The 21,452-nt window shown below is 43.3% G+C and overlaps 1 protein-coding gene across 1 annotated transcript in view; it reads left to right on the top strand.

Moving 5' to 3' along the window:
- The window catches only part of Rab30 (RAS oncogene family member Rab30), a 123,080-nt gene that overhangs the window by 13,690 nt on the left and 87,938 nt on the right, over window positions 1-21,452 (top strand). Inside the window, exon 3 of the mRNA XM_080268172.1 lies at window positions 9,122-9,205. Within this exon, the coding sequence (XP_080124298.1) occupies window positions 9,122-9,205 (84 nt within the window). The remainder of the gene's footprint in view (window positions 1-9,121; window positions 9,206-21,452) is intronic.

The raw sequence follows: 21,452 nt of genomic DNA, 5'->3' as shown, positions 1-21,452 counted from the left end.
TTTCAAATTTTTTGTTTTCTGTATATTCAAGGATATTTTTGTTGAACTTATTAATGCTAAGAAAATCCGCGAGAGGGCAAAACCGTAGACAAAAAATCTGCAAAAAATGCGGGATTACTGTACCTCTCCTTGGTGATTTTTGATTAGCCAATGATGGAGGCTCTTACACACACAGCTTTGGTATGACCAACCAGTCACAGAGCTTTCCCTTTGTATCAGCTAGTAAACACAACAAAGCCCTTCACCACAAAGATTGCAAGGGAGAAAATGGAAGAAAAGAAATATTGTACAGGTAATCCCAGCCCATCCTAACTTTTCCCCTGATGAATTAATGACATTAATAAATGATGTGGCCAAAAGGAAGAGTGTTACAGTATATTTCAGTCACTGGATAATGCCATTACTAAAACAGCCAAGAACTGTGCCTGGGATAATGTTAGTGTCAACGGAGTTCAATGAGAATTTTTTTCTTTTGTAGCCATCCACGGATATTCAAAACAGTGTACGTTAAAACTGCGGATGTTAAGGGATGACTGTATATCCGGCGGAAGTTCGCTCCCTGGCATGGTAAGTGTACTGTAACATACTACATTACTTTACAGGGATTGTATTTATATGTATAACTTCATACAGGATGATATTTACTGTACATGTACTGTATAACTACATAAACCAATGAATTCTCCATGTGAAACGTCATAGAGTAAGTTGTGGTTGCTCACGTAGGACCGAATGACCCCATGGATATAGCGACCTTGGATCGGTAATCCCATGGTTAATCTTGACCATCAGATATAGCAAACTTTCGGATATACAGTAATCCCTGTACTTTCTAGACGCCCACTTTCTGGACTCCCCACTTACCGGACATTGTGGGCCTGGACCTTCGGAACCCATAAATGGCCAAAAAAAAGAAAAAAATCCCCCCAAAATCCGATTTTTTTCCCACCCGTAATTTGAAATTGCCACGCGGTGCCACGCGGCGCCAAACAGCTGTTTACACCATGGCCCCTTCACCCCTTCCCTCCTCCCCCTTTCCCCCTTCAAAGTCATGGTTGCCATTTGGTATTTTTCATTACCAAATGTGGGCCAATTTGATACTGAAAAGTCCGTTTTTTAGTGAATCAGCATGATCCATTACCAAACAGATTTTTCATATGTATAAAGATACAGAGAATGGAGATGATGGACTGTCTGCTTTCTTTGATTAATCTGCTAGCATGCGTAGTGCATAAATAAACATGCGGCTGATTATAAGGAGAGTGATTACAGGTACTATCAGTTACAGGGGACACATCAGGCGGCCCTTTCAGATTGTTCCCTGCACATGGGAGGAGACTCAGAAAGTGGTTACCAACGTTGGCCGTAGTTTTTCCCACACACTTGGGATAGGTTGGAGAGGTGCAGGTGGGAGTAGATGGTGAGTTGGGCTACTTCTGGTAGTCGTGGGTGGGACCGAAGTCTGTGGACACACTGTTCTGCACGTGATTGGCCTCAGTCTTGCTGCGTCTTTGGTTGCGTTCACACCACCGCTTGCATGTTTCCTATCTCGGTTGTGCCAAGTGTTTTCCCGTTGTGACTGAAAAGTCGCATCTAGTACGGATCTCCCAGTACTTCCTCATCTGAAGAAGCAAAAAGGAGGATTATGACCACTGTGGAGAAGATGGAAGTGATCGAGGTGCATGAGAATGGCGCAAGCAGGGGTGACCTCATATGCAAGTATGGCCTTTAGAAGTTGACCCTTCATCCTGAAGGCTAAAAATAAAACAAAGGAGACATTGAAGAAAATGGAAGGTGGGAGGAAGGAGAAGGATGTGTTCCGGATCAGAGAGTTGCCCAACAAGAAACTTGACGAAGTTGTGTGTAAGTTGTACATGCAGGATGACCTGAGGGTGTCCCTGTGTGTGGCCTGGATTTCCAACACACAGCACAGAGGCTTGGTACACAGTTTAAAACTGAAGACTTCAAGTGTAGTGGTGTTTGGCTTTGGAAGTTCAGGAGGTGCCATGGCATTGTTAACAAGGCCATAACTGGAGAGATGCTCAGCACCACTGTTGATGCCCTGGATCCATTCGTCCAGCATCTTCAAAAGCAGTTGGAGGAGGAGGGTCTGCATGAGTTTGAAATCTACAGTGCAGACAAGACTGGGCTCTTTTGGCATGCCCTTCCTCAAATACCCAGGCTTTGAAAGATATTGGCAGCTTTCCAGGGGATAAAACATTGAAGGAGCATCTCTCCATGCCAATGCTAATGGCTCTCATCGCCAACAACTAGTCATAGTAGGTAAGAGCAAGTGACTCATGTCGCTCAAGGACATCATGGCCAAGTTTCCTGTTGAATACCATGGTACCAAGTCTGCCTGGTTTACTCAAGATATTATTCATGTCTGGTTCCACCACAGCTTCGACCCTTCCGTGAGGCAGCACCAAAAAAAAGGTATGGCATAAGTCTTGACAACATGAAGGCAGTGCTGCCATTGGACAGTGCACCAGTTCATCCTTCCATCAAACTACAGCTAGGATGGACAAATCAAGACCTTGTTCCTGCCAGCCAGCACCATTGTTTATCCAGTCCATGAACCAGGAAGTTACAGAGTGCCAGGAGGCACTACAGAAACCTTAATCTGCAACAGTGCTTCGCTGTGACTAAGGATGGGATGGACCAGACTGACTTTGAGGACACCAGAGGCATGAAAACCTTCCACAGTTTCAAGAAATACGTCATAAAGGATGCCATCTTCAGCTGGGCAGAGGCATGGAAAAAAATGCCACTTGCCATTTTCAAGAATGGGTGGTGCAGATGCCCAGAACCCCTAAGACTCCAGCACCACAGTTTCATTTTGAGGGATTTGAGCCTCTGAGGATGACTGAAATGTTGGCAGGCGCAGGATTGGGGAACCTTGCTGAGGAGGAGCTTCAAGAGTGGCTAGATGAGGATGTCCGAGTGCCTGGCTTCCATCACCAGATGGAGGATGGAGATTGTGGCAGAAGTACAAGACATCAGCAAAGGAGTAAGATGAAAATGAAGAGGAGGAGGAGGAGTAGGAGAGGCCTGTACCATGTCTAGCTGCAGGCATTTAAGTATTGATGCTGCAGACACAATCCTGACCTTCATAGGCAAAGTTGGAGGACCTCTGGCTCAACATTATGAGACCATGTGTCTTATCAGACTGGAGTTAATGCTGCTCCAGCAGCCAAGGCAAAGCCAGGGTAAGATCTCCCAGTTTTTCAAGTCTGTGCCCTTTCCCGCTGCCGAGAGGCTTCGCACAGAGTCAGAGACCCCCATTGTATATGTGGCATCACCATCCTCAGCTAGCCTCCACATTGCCTCCGGATCCAGCACTACAGTCTCTAGGACCTCAGCCGCCCCAACAACCTCAGGACTCTGTATACCAGATATAACACCAGAGCCAATAGAAACCATCTTTGCCAACAACAGCAATGAATGATAGTTAACTCGGTGTACAGTATACAAGAAGAGTGGCAGTGTAAGCAGTGTACATACATACATCTATATAGGTAGTGTACAGTAGATGTGTTTCCTACCCTTTTTACTCCAGCCTGGCCTAAAATTGCCATCTCTTTTCTCTCTCTCTCTCTCTCACTCTCTCTGTCTCATGATTGTTCAGTTGCAGTAACAAACTACAAGCAGGTCCCATTATATGAGTGGGATATGTAAATGGAGAACTGCTTGGATAGTGAATACTCGTATAACAGGAAAAATAAGATAGCCAAAGTTTGTTTAGTGGAGTACAGTACATAACTCTCTCTCTCTCTCTCTCTCTCTCTCTCTCTCTCTCTCTCTCTCTCTCTCTCTCTCAAGTTTATTTATTTATTTATTTATTATTTATTTATTTTTTTTTTCTCCCCATCACCCAGTCATTTTCATTGTTACTGTACTTGAATAGCTATAGGATTATCCTAGATCTTTCCTCACTCAGTCACTGATCCACCCACTTTGATGCCTAGTCACCCTAACACACGCTTGCCTCTTAAAAACATTCAGTAACATTACATCAACAAAAGTATCCCTACTCCCTCTCTGTTTACCTTGTCTTGCACTTTTGCCAGATCCATCAGTGCTATAAATATCTTAGTCTTTTTCACAGACTATTTCCACTGTCTCATCGGAAATACTTGATCCACGTATCTGATAGTACTCCTAAAGGCATCCTGTTCATCACGCCTCAGACATTCTGATTCAGTCTTTGATGTCTCTGTGATTGTTTGTCCATATACTGTTCTAGAATGTGTGATTGGAGAAAGATTGAATATTGATGAGATGCACTTTGGATTTTGCCAGGCAAGGGGATTGCTGATGTCATATCCATTGTTCAGCAGCTTCAGGAAAAATATATAGGAAAGAAAAGGGACCTGTTCTTTGTTTCTGTTGATTTGGAGAAGGCCTTTTACAGAGTCCTTAGGGAGGTAGTGAAGTGGGCAGTGAGAAAGCCTGGGATCAAGGAGAGGCAGGTTACAGTGGTTATGGCTATGTATGTGGGTGCTCACACCCAGGTGAGAGTGAATGAAGATTTGAGTGGTGAGTTTTCCATCAATGTTGGTGTGCATCAAGGGCCAGTCTTGAGCCCCTTATGGCTTATCATGGTGCTTGAAGCTCTCATAAATGACTTCAGAAATGGACTCCCGTGGGAGATGTATACCAGTGTTTTGGTGTTGATTGCAGAGAATGAAAGGGACACAGAGGAATGATTTAGGAAGTGGAGAGATGGTATGAGGCACAAAGGCTTTAGAGTAAATGCAGATAAAACAAAGGTGATGGTATCTAGGGTTGGTTGCAGCACTGTCAAAGAGGGAGAGTGGCCATGTGCAGCTTGCCACAAGGGCGTGGGAAGTAATTCCATCTTGTGCAAGGTTTGTGAAAAGTGAGTGCAAAAGAGATACAGTGGTATTAGAGCCAGACTGTGAGATAATGCTGATTTCATGTGTGCAATGTGTCAGGGAGAGCATGTGGAGGCTGTCAGGCGTGAATGGATTGATCTTGCAGGTGAGTCTCTCGAATGTGTGGAAGGGTTTTTTTACATAGGAGACATGTAATGTGCTGGAGATGGGGCTGGAGCTAGCTCTGTGGCTAGAGTGAGGAGTGGCTGGAAGTTCAGGGAGCTGTTGCCCCTCCTGACATTAAGAGGACTCCCCCTCCATGCTAATGGATCTTTGCTTGTGGCATGTGTTAGGAGTGTAATCCAATATGATAGTGAGACCTGGGCAGTAAAGGAAGAGGATATTTGCGGGCTCCGTACTAAATGCTCTCAACTCCCCAACTCGAATTCTTCCCGCTCCTTCTGGCACCTTGCCAAAAAAACTTTCTAACAACTTTACCTCATCATCCTTCCCTCCTCTTTTCTACTGTGATGACTCTGTAGCTATTTCTTTTACTGATAAAGCAGATATCTTTGCTCAGACTTTCTCCTCCAGTTCCACCGTAGACAATTCTGGTGCTGTTCCTCCATCACTTCTCTCCCTCTGACTTCCTCATGGCTGACATTAAAATTTCTTCAGCTGATATATTTTCTGTCATCAAAGGCCTCAATACTAACAAGGCATATGAGCCTGATGGAGTCCCTCCTGTTGTCCTCAAGAACTGTGCTTCTGTGCTTAAACCCTGCCTAGGCAGACTCTTTCGTCTTTGTCTATCAACTTGTACCTTTCCGTCTTGCTGGAAGTTTGCTCTCATTCAGCCAGTCCCAAAGAAGGGCAACCATTCCCAACCCTCTAACTATCATCCAATTGCTATAACATCCTGTATCTCAAAAGTTTTCGAGTCAATTATTAATAGAAAAATTTTAAAGCATCTTTCCTATTACAATCTTCTTTCTGATCATCAGTATGGGTTCCGTCAGGGACGTTCCACTGGCAATCTTCTCACCTACCTTTCAGACTCGTGGTCATCCTCCTTTTGGGACTTTGGCGAAAGCTTTGTTGTTGCACTTGACATCTCAAAGGCTTTTGTTCGAGTCTGGCATAAATCTTTAATTTCCAAACGGCCCTCTTATGGTTTCTATCCTTCTGTCTGTGCCTTCATCTGTAGTTTCCTTTCTGGTCGTTCTGTAGCTGCTGTTGTAGACGGCCATCGTTCTTCTCCTAGATCTATCAACAGTGATGTTCCTCAGGGCTCTGTCCTATCACCAACTCTCTTCCTTTTATTCATCAATGACCTCTTAAGCTGTACATCTAACTCTATCCACTCGTACGCTGATGACTCCACCCTTCACCTTTCCATTCAGTTCCCGCAACGTCCATCTCAGCAGTTACTTCAACAAACTAGGGATGAGGCTATGGCTCACCTAATGTCTGACTTAGCTCATATCTCTGACTGGGGTAAAAATAATCTTTTTGTTTTTAATGCATCAAAAACTCAGTTCTTACACCTATCAACCTGACAGAATCTTCCACAGGTGTACCCACTAATGTTTAATAATATTCAGCTTAATCCTGCATCATCCTTGAATATGCTTGGGTTGTCATTCACATGGAGCTTATCTTGGAATGATCATATTACATCTCTTGTTAAATCTGCTTTCAAGAGATTAGGTGTGCTAAGCCGACTCCACTCCTTCTTTACCCCTGCACAATTGTTGACTCTATACACAGGTTTTATCCGCCCCTGTATAGAGTACAGTTCTCATGTGTGGGGAGGTTCCCCACATACAGCCCTTCTCAGTAGGGTGGAATCAAAGGCTTTTCGTCTCATTAACTCTCCCCCTCGTACTGGCTTCCTTCAACCTCTGTTTCTTCGCCACACTGTTGCATCTTTATCCGTTTTCTATCACTGCTTCATTGGTCACTGCTCCCCCGAACTTCTGCTTGCATTCCTCCACCTCTACGACGGGCGTGTAGCACCCACCTAGCAGCAAACTCTCATCCCTTTTCTGTCGAACTATCTAATACAAGCGTTAACCGTTACTCCCAGTCCTTCATTTATGCAATACTCAACTCTGGAACTATCTCCCTCTATCTGTATTTCCTGCTAGTTATGATCTCCAGTCTTTCAAACGCAGTGTGTCCAGGTGTCTTGGATCTTGAATTTGGCTCTCTCTTGTATTTTGTTTTTCAATTGAAAGGAACAGTTATTGCAGGCTCATGGCCTTTGGTTCCTTCTTCCTAACATTTAAAAAAAAAAAAAGATGTGCAGAAATGACAGTGATTAGGTGGGTGTGCAGTGTGCCCATGAATGTGAAGCCTGGAGGGGCTAGGTTTACAATGGAAGAGTTAAGAGGATGGATGGGACTGGAGTGTCTTGGTGTTGTGATGAGGAGATGGAGATGGTTTGGGCATGTGGAGAGGAAGGGGGATGACAATTGGGTGCAGAAAATGAGAAGTGTTAACATTGGGGTAGGGTTACAAGAGGCAGGCTGAAAAGACTTGGAATGAGGTCATAGAGTGTGACCTCGGGGATAAGGGACTCAATATGGAGGCTACTAGAGATCGAGCTGCATTGAGAACTGCTGTTAGGTGACCAAGGCCGATGCATGCAAGCATGTTGGTGCCTTTATAAATGAAACAAAACAAAACTAAACAGTACCTTTCTTTATAACGATCAGGAGCCTTATGCCATTTTTTTTTTTTTTTTTTTTTTTTTTTTTTTAATGTAGACAATCACAGCCTTCACCCACTCTACTTGTACAGTGCAATACATCCTCTCTTTCTGGTACTGTATATATATCTAACTGACATTTCATTGAACTTGCTCCACTACACTTAATCATCCCCACAAACACCTTATCAATGCCTGATGCCTTCCTATTTTTCACTCACTCTGCAACATTCTTACAATACTGTATAGCCAAGCATTTTTACATATTTTCAACTAACCCTTGATTGCATTCTCTCCACTACACTTAATCATGTCTTCACAAACCTTATCAGTATCTGATACCTTCTCATTCAAGTGCTTTACGCATTCTTTTCACATCTCGGACACAAAATAATTAACTAGTATAAAACTTAGTGGCCCTGGTGAGAGAGGGTAGTGTATGGAAACTCCCTGTACTGTTGCTTGCAGATGATACAGTGTTGTTGAGTGAAGATAAAGGAGAGCTGCATGGCTTGGTGGATGAGTTTGGGAGAGTGTGTAAGAAATGGAATCTAAAGGTGAATGTAGGGAAGAGTAAAGTGATGGTCTTTGAGAGAGGTGAAGTCAGTGAATGTACAGCGAGGTTGGATGGTTTAAGTACTTGGGTAGTGTGATGAGTAAGGATGGAGGTTTGGAGGGTGAAGTGCTTGAAAGGGTACAGCAGGGAAGAAAGGTTGCTGGTTCCTTAAAAGCAGTGATAAGAAGCAGGGAAGTGAGCATGGAAGTGAAAAAGTTACTATATCACAGTATTGTGATACCAACTCTAACGTAGGGAGGTGAAGCTTGGACGTTGCTGGAAGGACACAAGTCAAGAGTGAGAGCAGTGGATATGAGTTATTTAAGAGGAGCCTGTGGAGTCACATGGAGAGACAGGCTGACAAATGAGAATATAAAGGAGCGTTGTGGTGTGGATGTGGACGTGATAGGAAGCGGTAGGAGGAATACACTGAGGTGGTTTGGCCATGCGGAGAGGATGGAGGGTGAAAGACTGATGAAGAGAGTGTATGTGAGTGAGGTGGAGGGGGGAAGAGGGAGGGGGAGGCCGAGGATGAGATGGAGGGATGGGGTGGAGAGGTATATGAGAAAGGGGGGTGTGAGTTGGGAGCGGGGCAGTGAAATGGCAGGGGACAGGGTGATGTGGAGGTGATTTGTTTGTGGCCACGCGGAACGGGATTGAGGCGTCTGGCAATAGATAGATAGATAGATAAAACTTAGACTTCCTCACAGAACAGAATTTACTTTTTACTTGTCGTATTGGAGTACTTTTTGAACAAGATGCTTTGTTGCTTTTACCTGCATATATTTGGCTCTTGATTCTTTTACATTAACTCGAATACATTTTTGTCAGTGAAATGATGCCCAAACCTAAGTAACAAAGTTAAGATACTTTAAACAATCCTGTGTTTTATGAAAAAGAAAATCTCTTAAGAAAAATATCATTGTAGTGAAGTGGATTCCTACCCTATACTGTAAAGCAGACAAATTTTTTTGTAATGTCTCCCAAAACATTTTTTTGTTTTTGTTTTTTCAGGGGCTCTTCCCTCCTGGACAAGGGGCAACAATTGGAGTTGACTTTATGATAAAAACTGTTGAGATTGAAGGAGAAAAAATTAAGGTAAGCAAAGATTTATTTTCAAAGTTTCTGCAGTTGTAAATATATTCAGTACAATTGCTGAGGTTTGGCAGCCATGTTACAGTGTGGGCTATTATGCCTAAGTGTTACAGTACTTGCATAAAATAAACATCACAGTAGGCAGTTGCACCAAGTCATCAGGGTGGTACTCCCAAGGAAGGCAGGGTTGGAAAGAAAACTCTCTTTTTTTTTTTTTTTTTTTTTTTTTTTTTTTTTTTAACCCAACCCACTGTTTTTTTGTTTTGTTTTGTTTTTTTCCTCATATTTATATGTAAATCAGTTAAAATAAGCAATTAAAAAGTAATTTAAAGTGAAACAGAAGGTTTTAAGTGTTATCTGAAGAACAGACACTTGTTTAAGACATGTTGTTTCTGTTACAAGGTGGTCCAGTTGGACAAAGCCTCTGTTAACTTGTACTGTACAGGAAATGGACAGGTGAGGTAGGCTTGACTACTCCTGAATTGGTACTCAGTGTCTCAGTCTCAATTTCTCCTTGGTAGTGAGAGGACTACAGCAACAAAATGCCTGCTGGTAGCGGCAGAAAAAAAGCAACAGAATGGGATGAAATTGATATTTTAGAAAATGATAAACAGAAAGCAGCCTGCAAGTAATGCAACCAAATACTAAGTGCCAGAATTGAAAGAGTGAGAACTCACATCCAAAAATGCCCCCAGAAGAAAGTTCATAATAGGGAAAAGGCAGGTGAGTGACTGAGTAAGGCAGTTAGAAAGACTAAATAAGTAATTGATAGGGAGAGCTGAAGCTCCTGTTTCACTAGCTATCTAACCATCCCCCTTTGCTGACCTTTTCAGTGTGACAGTAACATGGAGAGTAGACCAGCATACTCTCCCAGACATTTCCTCTAACTATCTGTGCACTACACCACATGCACTTTACATTTCACACAATGTATTCCACTACGTTACAGGGGTTGGCGCCAGCAAGGGCATGCGGCCAGAAAACTGCCCCCGCTACCTAGTGGCGGACTTCTGGGGGGAGGCGTCGTGGGGGTTCCGCCGGCATAGATCGTGGGTCCAGGGCGAGATGGGGCTCGGGCCTGTGCTAGAGGGTACAGGGCATTGCGGTTCCCAGGCTACCGCTTCCGCCCAATAGAGAGGGGCCCGAACCGGGGAGTAGCGCCCCAGGAGGCTGCCCTATCAGTGGGTGTATAATGGCGGGATAGTTGCAGTGCCAAGGCGTGCTTGGAGGGTGTCCCTGCAGCTGTCCTGGCAGGGTGCCCCGAGGCCACTACCACAGCCACTGGTAAGCTGGTGGGCTAGGGGTCCCAGATCCATTGCCTGGACCTGGGACTGTGCAGTGAGTGGGACCTGTGCTATGTCAGTCCCCCTTTATTAATACTGAAAATGACAAAACAAAATAAGTTTCAAAGCAAGCCTGAGGACAGTAAATCACCCATGGGGATGAGGGTGGGTTCATGGAATGTGGGAAGTTTGAGGGGAAGAGCGGGGGAAGTCGTTGAGGCATTCAGTAGGAGGTGGGTGGATGTGGCGTGTTTGCAGGAAGTTCGGTACAGGGGTGGATCAGCCAGAAAGATTGTTGGGAAGGACTGTTGCTATAAGTTGTTTTGGCAGGGGGGGACAGACGGATATGGAGGTGTTGGTGTGATGGTTGCGGAGAAATGGGTGGAATATGTTATGAATGTTTTGAGAGTAAGCGATAGGATATTGGTAGTGAAAATTCTGTTGGGTAGAAAGATAGTTGTGATTATATCAGCATATGCTCCACAGGCAGGATTGGATGAAGCAGAGAAAGATAGATTTTGGGATGATTTAATACATGTAGTGGGTGGTATGCGGGATGATGAGATAGTTATTTTGGGAGGGGACTTAAATGGTCATGTAGGTGAAGCAGCACAAGGTTATGAAGGAGTGCATGGGGGATGTGCGTATGGTCTAAGGTATGCAGAAGGGGAAAGGATACTTGAGTTTGGGGAGGCAGCGGACATGATTGTGTGCAACACATATTTTAGGAAAAAGAGACAGTAGGTTAATTACGTATGAGTCTGGGGGAAATAGCAGTCAGATAGATTATTTTCTGGTTAGGAGGGCCGATAGGAGGTTAGTGAGGGATGTTAAAGTTATAGGAAGTGAGGAGTGTGTGCAGCAGCACAAACTATTGATTTTGTGATATGGTGCTTAAAGAACAAGTGATGAAAAAGAGGACTTATGTACCTAGGAGGAAAATCTGGAAGCTGAAAAACCAAGTAGTAAGGGATGCCTTCTATAGCGAGTTGAGGAGAGTGGTGGCTGAACAGGGAGCTGTAGACAGAGGCGTTAATGAACAGTACAGAGCCCTCAAGAACAATTTCTTGAGAGTTACTGATGTAACATGCAGTTGGACAAAAGGACCACCAAGACATAAAGTAACTTGGTGGTGGGATGAGGGTGTAGAAGCTGCAGTTAAGGAGAAAAGAAGGCTTTTCCGGGAATGGAAGAAGGGTGGTAGCAAAAAGGAATATTTGGCTGCCAAGCATAGGGCTATAAGAGAGGTATACAGGGCAAAGTCTGAGTCACAGAGACTATTACTTGATAACCTAAATCATGGGGAAAGGAAAAATATGATATTTAGGGTGTCAGGTCAAGTGAAGAGGGATAATTGGGATATTATAGGTGAGCAGTGTGTAAAGAATGATGAAGGAAGGGTAGTGGTGAACAGTGAGGATATTAAAGATGCATGGAGAGAGCATTATAAACGGTTGTTGAATGAGGAGTTTGACTGGGAGCCAGCAGATCCAGTGTCTGGCCCTTGGCCTTTGATTGATACTGCTACTGTGAGTGAGGCAATAGGCAGGATGAGGGTGGGGAAGGCAGCAGGTGTGTCTGGGTTGATTGCCGAAATGTTGAAGGCCTCAGGCAATATAGGGGTGAGTTTAGTCACTGACCTGATAAATAGGATTATTTATGAGTATGTTGTCCCAGATGATTGGCTGAAGAGAGTAATTGTAAATGTGTATAAAGGGAAGGGTGATGCCCTGGAAAGAGGAAATTATAGAGGTATAAAGCTTTTAGATCAGATAATGAAGGTAATGGAGAGAGTTTTAGAAGGTATGATTAGAGAAAGTGTGAATATTGATGAGATGCAGTTTGGGTTAATGCCAGGTAGGGGGACCACTGATGCTATATTCATTGTTTGTCAACTTCAGGAAAAATATATTGGTAGGAGAAGGGATCTTTATTTTGTTTTTGTTGATTTGGAAAAGGCCTTTGACAGAGTCCCTAGAGAGGTGGTGAAGTGGGCAATGAGAAAGCTTGGCTTGGAGGAGTGGCTGGTTAGGGTGGTTATGGCTATGTATGTGGGTGCTCACACCCAGGTAAGAGTGAATGGAGATTTGAGTGATGAGTTTTCCATGAATGTTGGGATGCATCAAGGGTCAGTCTTGAGTCCCATGTTGTTTATCATGGTACTTGAAGCCCTTTCACATGAATTTAGAAACGGACTCCCGTGGGAGTTGTTGTATGCTGATGATTTGGTGTTGATTGCAGAGAACGAGAGGGAGGCGGAGGAAAGGTTTAGGAAGTGGAGAGATGGTATGGGGCACAAGGGTTTAAGGGTAAATGCAGATAAAACAAAAGTGATGATATCTAGGGTTAGTGGCGGTACTGTCAAAGACGAGGGAGAGTGGCCATGTGCAGTTTGCCACAAGGGCGTGGGAAGTAATTCCATCTTGTGCGGTGTGTGTGATAAATGGGTGCATAAGAGATGTAGTGGTATCAGAGGTAGACTGTGAGATAATGCTGATTTTATGTGTACGGCATGTCAGGGTGAGCAGGTGGAGATTGTCAGACGTGAAAGGATTGAACTTGCTGGTGAATCTCTTGTGTGTGTGAAAGAGTTTTGTGAGACATGTTGTGTGCTGGAGGTGGGGCTGGAGCAAGCTCTGTGTCTAGGGTGAGAAGTGGTTGGAAGAAGCTCAGGGAGCTCTTGCCTCTCCTGACATTGAGAGGACTCTCAATACGTGCTAAGGGGCTTTGTATGCAGCATGTGTTAGGAGTGTAATGCTGTTTGGTAGTGAGACCTGGGCAGTGAAGGAGGAAGTTATTCGCCGGCTCAGACGTACAGAAATGACAATGATTAGGTGGATGTGCAGTGCGTCCCTGAGTCCAAGGCCTGGAGGGGCTGGGTTTACAATGGAAGAGTTGAGAGGTAGGATGGGACTGGAGTGTATTGGTGTTGTGATGAGGAGAGGTAGATTGAGATGGTTTGGACATGTGGAGAGGATGGGGGATGATAATTGGGTGAGGAAGGTGAGAAGTGTTAATATTGGGGGTGGGGTTATGAGGGGTAGACTGAGAAAGACATGGGACGAGGTCATTAAGTTTGACCTCAGGGTTAAGGGATTGAACAGGGAGGCTGCAATGGATCGTGCAGCGTGGAGAGCCACCATTAGGTGACCAAGGCTGACACATGCAAGCATGGTGGAGCCTTTAAAAACGAAACGATTAAATAAAAACTCAAAAAACAAACAGACAAATAAAAAGACTCGCTGAAACATTTTTATTTTTTTTTGAGGGGGGGGTGTTTTTTTCTTTTTTAATGCCAACCCTGAAGGAAGGTGGGAAACCTGGTGATGGGGAGAGCTGGAGCTCCTGTTTCCCTAGCCTCCAGGCCTATCCTGACCATCCCCCTTTGTGGTAAAGACTACATATTATATAGATAGATAGATAAATAGATAGATAGAGAGACAGATAGAAGCAGGAAGTCAAATGATGAGAAGGTGTTGTGTCTGCGAGAATCGTGCTGTGCTAAACATGCTTACACACTCTTAACACTGTGGGAAGCCGACGTCACCATGTGCTGAGACGATAGCACGCCAATCAACCCGCGAAGGACAACGCGATCACCACGTGCAACACCACTCACACCATTTCCCACCATGGTAAAATTTAGTGAGTTACATAGTTACTTCATTTATACAATACACAGTGATAGACAATAAGCTTCTGCACAAACATATAAAACGTGTTGTATAGTTACAGCTTAAATACACATACTTACTTCAGTTATCTGCATAACTCAAACACTAAATAATCACCAACAATAATTATTCTACACGGTATATATTCATTCATCTATTATAACATTTATTTACTACCAAAGAGTGTTACCATTTACACCTACATAAAATACGTGTTTCATACATACAACTATACATTATTACATCTACAAAGTAATAAAGAAGATATACCATCACAGTTACTCAGTGAGCAATTAAAAGAACTGTATTAAACATTTATTAATTAAAGCTACCTAGTGGAAACATATAAATTAAGTTAAAAGGTAAACTAGAAAAAAAAAAAAAAAATGGCCAACACAAATGCCGTTAGCAAGAGTGAACATCTTCAACACGATCGTGAAGACAATGATTTCCACACAGTGCTGACACACATATTACTCACGATAGGTACAGGTGAACAACAAATCAGTGTGTATAGTTAATAAGTCTAGATTACTTGTATGACTTACCTACTTATGTAGAAAGACTTGCGACGCCGATGCGAACTCTGGACTTCAAGATAGGGAATTATGTTTCACAAGCACATAACACCAAGGAAGTGGATGAAATGGTGAAGTTAGCGAAATGGAAACTAGAACAGGCTAGGTAGAAGGAGACAAGCGACCCTAGAGAGAGGTCGAGACGGAGATTAGCCTTAGAATAGAAAGAGAGAGAGATAGCGAGACAGGGAGGTAGCTACCCGGGACTTATACTCTTCCCATGGGAGAGACCTGTTTAATATCTCCAAGACAAATAAAAATAGTCCCATATTATTCTTTACCTCTCCCGTCACTACATGACATCTGGTGGGGAAACTACTACAAGATATAAAAGCCGCTCGACCACAAGTCTAAAATATCCTGCCTCTACAAGCAAATACAAAGTCGCTGCTTTATGATACAAAGTCCTTTATGACATTTGGTAGCAGCGAACGTATACGAACCTCGTCTACGAATCAACATTAAATTCCTACAAAATATCAAGATTGAAAACAACCAACAACATCAGCTCCTGACAGTATTCTCTCCATCCAGCCCCCTCCGTCTCCCAGATCATCATGCTGATGCAGAGGTCAAGAGATCACACGACGCCTTGCAAGTAGCTTAACGACAAACCAGCAAATCTGCGGACATTGTCTCCGAATTAAAAGCAAATTTCTACAAAAGCAACCGAGACTACAAGATTAGCTTCAGTTCTACATTGAATCCTACAAAATACAGCCTACAGTGCAAATAATCTACAATCAACTACAGCCATCTACAATCAACTACAGCCATCTACAATCAACTACAATTAACAACTCTACGTCGTCTGTATAATCTTCTACACGCACCTACAAGTAGCGGCAGTCTTCATCCTACAACGAGTAAATCACAAGAAAAAAGGACCAAGAATACATCAAGAAAGAAAGAAAACAAACAAACAAAACAAACAAACAAACAAACGAAGAGTGAGAGACGACTCACAACTCATAACCACCAGACCTCACCCTCCTCTTTCTGCTACATCCACCCAACCACCACCGCCTACGCAGGTGTGAAGAGGTCAGGACGACGAAGCAAACACCAAGTCCATATTCACAACTCATCTTACTCACCCGTCTACACTCAAGTTACTCATCGCTACTCATTCACTCACCAATATAAACTAAACTTTGAAAAAGTATCCCAAGGAAATTAGCCAGTAATTATGTAACCATGAACAACATGGAAAAAAGTGTACACAAGCAAAGAGAAACAAACTATAGAAAATCAATACATACAAAAAAAAAAAAAAAAAAAAGTGAGAAGGAAAAAAGAGAAATAAAGTAAGGTCACATAACAAACAAATGTAAATAAGTGTATATGTTACTATATATGCCAAAATACCACATAAACTACAAACAAAAAAGCAAATTGTGTCTCCACAAACAAGTGGCATGACACATCATCACTATCATCGACTGCAGCATATGTTAGGACTGCAGTTATTACAATTATGTTACTCCATATTATAATTTTGTAACTACAAACGATATGTAACAATTATGTAACAACAAACGATTGCATTATGTTACACTTTGCCAATTATGTAACAGTTGCATTAACAAGATGTAACTTTTAGGTAACTTTAACTACAATTATGTACCTACAAACGATATGTAACAATTATGTAACGACAAAACGGAAAACAACTAACTAAAAAAACAAACAAGAAGCCTCGGACAAGGACTGACCAAACGTTGACGACCCAGGACCGGACAAAGGACTTGGTAATGTGTACATGGAATGTAAGAGGAGCGAATGATGAGGTGAAAGAGAGAGAGATTGTCCAGGTGCTTGAGGATGCGAAAGTGGATGTATGTGGAATAACTGAAACAAAATGGAGAGGAGAAAGTGTGAGAGAATGGGAGTATGGATGGGGTATATGTGCAGGAGTAGATGAGAATGAGAGGGCAAAGGAAGGAGTGTGTATAGTTGTGAGTAAAAGATGGAAGAAGAGCATAAGACAGTATGGATCAGTTGGGTCAAGGATTGTGTGGGTAAAGTTGAAAGTTGGAATACAAATGTGGGCGATTGTGTGTGTATGCGCCAACGCAAGATCGTGCTAGAAGAGTGAGAGAAGAGTTCTGGACAAATGTGGAAGTGTGCATGGAAAAGTTTGGAAGGAATGAGAGAGTGTTTTTGATCGGTGATATGAATGGTAAAGTTGGTAATGTGAAGGTGGATGGAATAGTTGGTGAGTGGGGTGTGCCTGCTGAGATAGATGAGAATGGGAGTGCGTTAGTGGACATCTGTGCTGGGAGGGTTGGTAATAGCCAATACCCTCTTCAGGCATAAAATGATCCACAGGTATACATGGCGAGTGATGAGAAGGGTGGGTGGTGAACTGAATGAAAGGAAGGCAATGATTGATTATGTGTGTGTGGATGAAAGGATGCGAAGATGTATATTGGATGCAAGAGTTTATAGAGGTTGGGGGAGTGGCCTTTCTGACCACTACTTGGTGGTGGCCAGAATTAGGATGCAAGTAAGATGGAGGAATAGAAGAAGGGAAAGACGAGAGGAAGGAGTAGTTGCAAGGAGAGTGGAAAAGGTTACAAGAGGATGAGAAAAAGGCAGAGTATAAGAGAGAAGTGGAGGAACGATTGGGCAAATATGAATTGGAGCAGATGGGAGACGTGGAAGGTGTGTGTAAGATATTTACAGAAGAAATATGTGCAGCATGTGATGTGGTGTGTGGAAGGAAGAGAAGACGGAGGGGGGTGCAAGGAACAGCGTGGTGGACTGAAGAGGTGAAACAGGCTGTGGCACAAAAGAAGAAAGCATACAATGAATGGATGAGAAATAGGGGCATGGAAGAAGTTGAGAGGCAGAAGAGAGAGTTATATGTGGAAAGGAAGAGAGAGGTGAAAAGATTGGTAAGAGAGTAAGAAGAGAGTGGATCAGGAATTTGGAAGGAATTTGAGTGTAAAGTGGAGGGACTGTAAGAAAATGTTCTGGAGAGAAGTGAAAAGAGTAAGACAGGGTGGAAGTGAAGTTAGCAGGGGAGTGAAAGATAAACATGGTAGATTACTAGTGGAGAAGGGGAAAAAAAGTGAGCAGATGGAGAGAACACTTTAAGGAATTGTTGAACGTAGAGGATGGAAGTAATGCGAGTATAAGTGGCTGGGGAATGGCTGGGAGAAGGAGGGAGGTGAGAAGACAGGTAGAAATCAGTAGGATAGAGGTTGTGGAAGCAATGAAGAAAGTTAAATCGGGGAAAGCCCCAGGAATTGATGGAGTGTGTGGTGAGATGCTGAAGCATGGGGGAGAGATAGTAGTAGAATGGATGTGGAAGATGTGCAGATTGGCCTGGGAGGAAGGTAGAGTCCCGGAGGATTGGAAGTCAGGTATAATTATTCCCTTGTACAAAGGAAAAGGGGAAAAGAAGTGTGTGGTAATCATAGGGGCATTTGTCTTCTTAGTATAATAGGAAAAGTGTATGGTAGGATACTTATAGACAGAGTTAGAGAAAGAACAGAGAAATTAGTTGGAGAAGAACAGGAGGCTTTAGGAAGGGAAGAGGTTGTGTAGATCAGATATTCATTCTTAGATCTTTAGTGGAAAAGTTTCTAGAGAAGGGAAAGAAGTTGTATGCGGCTTTCATGGATTTGGAGAAAGCATATGACAGGGTGGATAGACAAGGATTGTGGAAAGTGTTAAGAATATATGGAGTAGATGGGAAGTTGTTGAATGCTGTGAAGAGTATGTATGATGGTGCTAAGGCTGCAGTGCGTGTGGATGGTGAACTAAGTGAATTTTTCTCTTTGAAAGTTGGTTTGAAACAGGGATGTGTCATGTCTCCATGGTTGTTCAATCTGTACATGGATGGGGTAATAAAAGAGGTACAAGGTAGGGTAGTGGATGTTGGAGTGGCCCTGGTGAGAGAGGATAGTGTTTGGAAACTCCCTGTACTGTTGTTTGCAGATGATACTGTGTTGTTGAGTGAAGATGAAGGGGAGCTGCAAGGCTTGGTGGATGAGTTTGAGAGAGTGTGTAAGAAACGGAACCTAAAGGTGAATGTAGGGAAGAGTAAAAAGTGATGGTCTTTGAGAGAGGTGAAGTCAGTGAATGTATAGCGAGGTTGGATGGTGAGGAATTGGAAAATGTGAGTACGTTTAAGTATTTGGGTAGTGTGATGAGTAAGGATGGAGGTTTGGAGGGTGAAGTGCTTGAAAGGGTACAGCAGGGAAGAAAGGTTGCTGGTTCCTTGAAAGCAGTGATAAGAAACAGGAAGTGAGCATGGAAGTAAAAAGTTACTACATGACAGTATTGTGATACCAACTCTAACGTACGGAAGTGAAGCTTGGACGTTGTTGGAAGGACACAAGTCAAGAGTGAGAGCAGTGGAAATGAGTTATTTAAGAGGAGCTTGTGGAGTCACGTGGAGAGACAGGCTGACGAATGAGGATATAAAGGAGCGTTGTGGTGTTGATGTGGATGTGATAGGAAGCGTTGTGAGGAACACACTGAGGTGGTTTGGCCATGTGGAGAGGATGGAGGGTGAAAGACTGACGAAGAGAGTGTATGTGAGTGAGGTGGAGGGTGGAAGAGGGAGGGGGAGACCGAGGATGAGATGGAGGGATGGGGTGGAGAGGTATATGAGAGAGGGGGGTGTGAGTTGGGAGCAGGGTAGTGAAATGGCGGGGGACAGGGCGACTTGGAGGCGATTTGTTTGTGGCCACCCCAAACGGGATTGAGGCGTCTGGCAATAGATAGATAGATAGATAGAACTTTTATGTAACTTTAACTACAATTATAAGGCCAAGACACTTATGTAATAGTTGCATTAACAAAATGTAACTACAATTATAAGGCCAACACAATTATGCATTAACACAATATTTTGTAACAATTCATAAAATGTTACAATTATGTAGTACCACAATGTTAGTACAACATTATAAGTCATACAGTTATAGCACAATTCTGTATTACCAGTATCTTCATACAAGTTAGGTGAAATATTAGACATTACTAAAGTGATAACTCAAATATGTAATGTATAACCTAGCAGTATTACCATTGCACAATTATATGCGTACGTCTGTTGTACATGCACGTCTTGCAAAGTGTTATACACCAACCATTGCATTTATTCAAATATGTATACAACTTGTTTAAAATGAATAATCACTATTTACTATAAATATTATATGTATACAATATTATGTTACTTTACAATATTATATATTTCACTTAATTATAATGTGTATGTAGTATGTATTAATATATTATAACTATTAAATGTCGATGGTACGCCATTTTCGCGCGACCGAGCAGTGTGGTAAAGACTACATATTATATAGATAGATAGATAAATAGATAGATAGAGAGACAGATAGAAGCAGGAAGTCAAATGATGAGAAGGTGTTGTGTCTGCGAGAATTGTGCAGTGCTAAACATGCTTACACACTCTTAACACTGAGGAAAGCTGACGACAGCGGCCAGTAAGGAGATGATGCAGTTAGCTGTCAGCAGTCCTCTCGTGAACAAAGATCCACGAGGAACACACGTGACACACCCCTGCTACACCAGATTTTAGGAAAGAGAGCTCAGACGGAGATTAGCCACCGAACAGAACAGACAGAGAGGAGGAGAAGGAGACAGGCAGGAGGTCAAGAAGAGGGATGACCCAAATGTCATTTATGACACCTTTGCTGACCTTTTTCCAGTGTATTACTGACATAGAGAGTAGGCAGCTTTCTCTGACTGTCTTATACACTACAGAACATGCACTTTATGTACCACACACCATACCTTACTGTGTCACAGGGGTTGGTGCCATCAATGGCCAACAGCCAGAAAACTTTGTTCCTGCTACCTATTAGTGGACTTCAGGGGATGTGTGACATGGACTCTGTTGGCATGGGTTGAGGACCGGGATGGGATGTGACTCAGATCTGTGCCAGAGAGTAAAGGACACTGTGGTTCTCAGGCTGCCACTTCCACTTAGTAGAGAGGGACCTGAGCTTGAAAATAACATCTCTTGAAGCTACGTTATCATTGAATGTATAATGGCGGGGGAGTTACAGTGCCAGGGAGCGCGTGGAGGGCGTCCCTGTAGTCATCCAGGCAGGGTTCTCCAAGGCCACTGCAACAGCCACTGGCCACGGCTGGTGGGCTATGGGTTCCTGATCCCCTGCATAGACCTGGGGCTGTTCGTTGGGAGGCCTGTGATCCATCTCCTTTTACTACTGACGTGACTTTAAAACTAAGCTCCGTAAAAGCAAGCCAGAGGAGACCAAAGCACCCAGGGGATTCAGAGTGGCATCTTGTAATGTGGGTAGCTTGAAGGGTAGGGGAGGGGGGGAAGTGGTGGGGACCCTGAGCAGGAGGTGGGTTGATGTCTGCCACTTACAAGGTGTTAGGTATTGTAAGGTCTCTACAGCGTGAGATAGGTTATGTAAAACCTCGTGCTGAATCAAGTTCGTGCTGAAATGTGACATAAATTTACATAGAAAATAGGGGGTTGGGTTTGAGGAGCCCCATATTTTTCCTCCTCCTCATCATCCAGACCTCCTTTCCCACTCTAGGGCAGGGTGAGGAGTAGCCTAGTCCAGACAGCCAAAGTTTGCCAGATTCACTAGGCCACGCTCCTATTCGCTCATCATTCAAGTCCACGGAATCGTGGCTCCATCTGATAGGCCAAAAAAATTCACCACGTTCTGTAGCTTCACTTATACGGTACTTA

Source organism: Coenobita brevimanus, chromosome 26 (genome assembly GCF_032717465.1).
Source record: "Coenobita brevimanus isolate Jiangsu-jjx chromosome 26, ASM3271746v2, whole genome shotgun sequence".
Classification (NCBI taxonomy): domain Eukaryota; kingdom Metazoa; phylum Arthropoda; class Malacostraca; order Decapoda; family Coenobitidae; genus Coenobita; species Coenobita brevimanus.
Note: the sequence above shows the minus strand (reverse complement) of the source record. Positions and strands in the feature narration are given on the sequence as shown.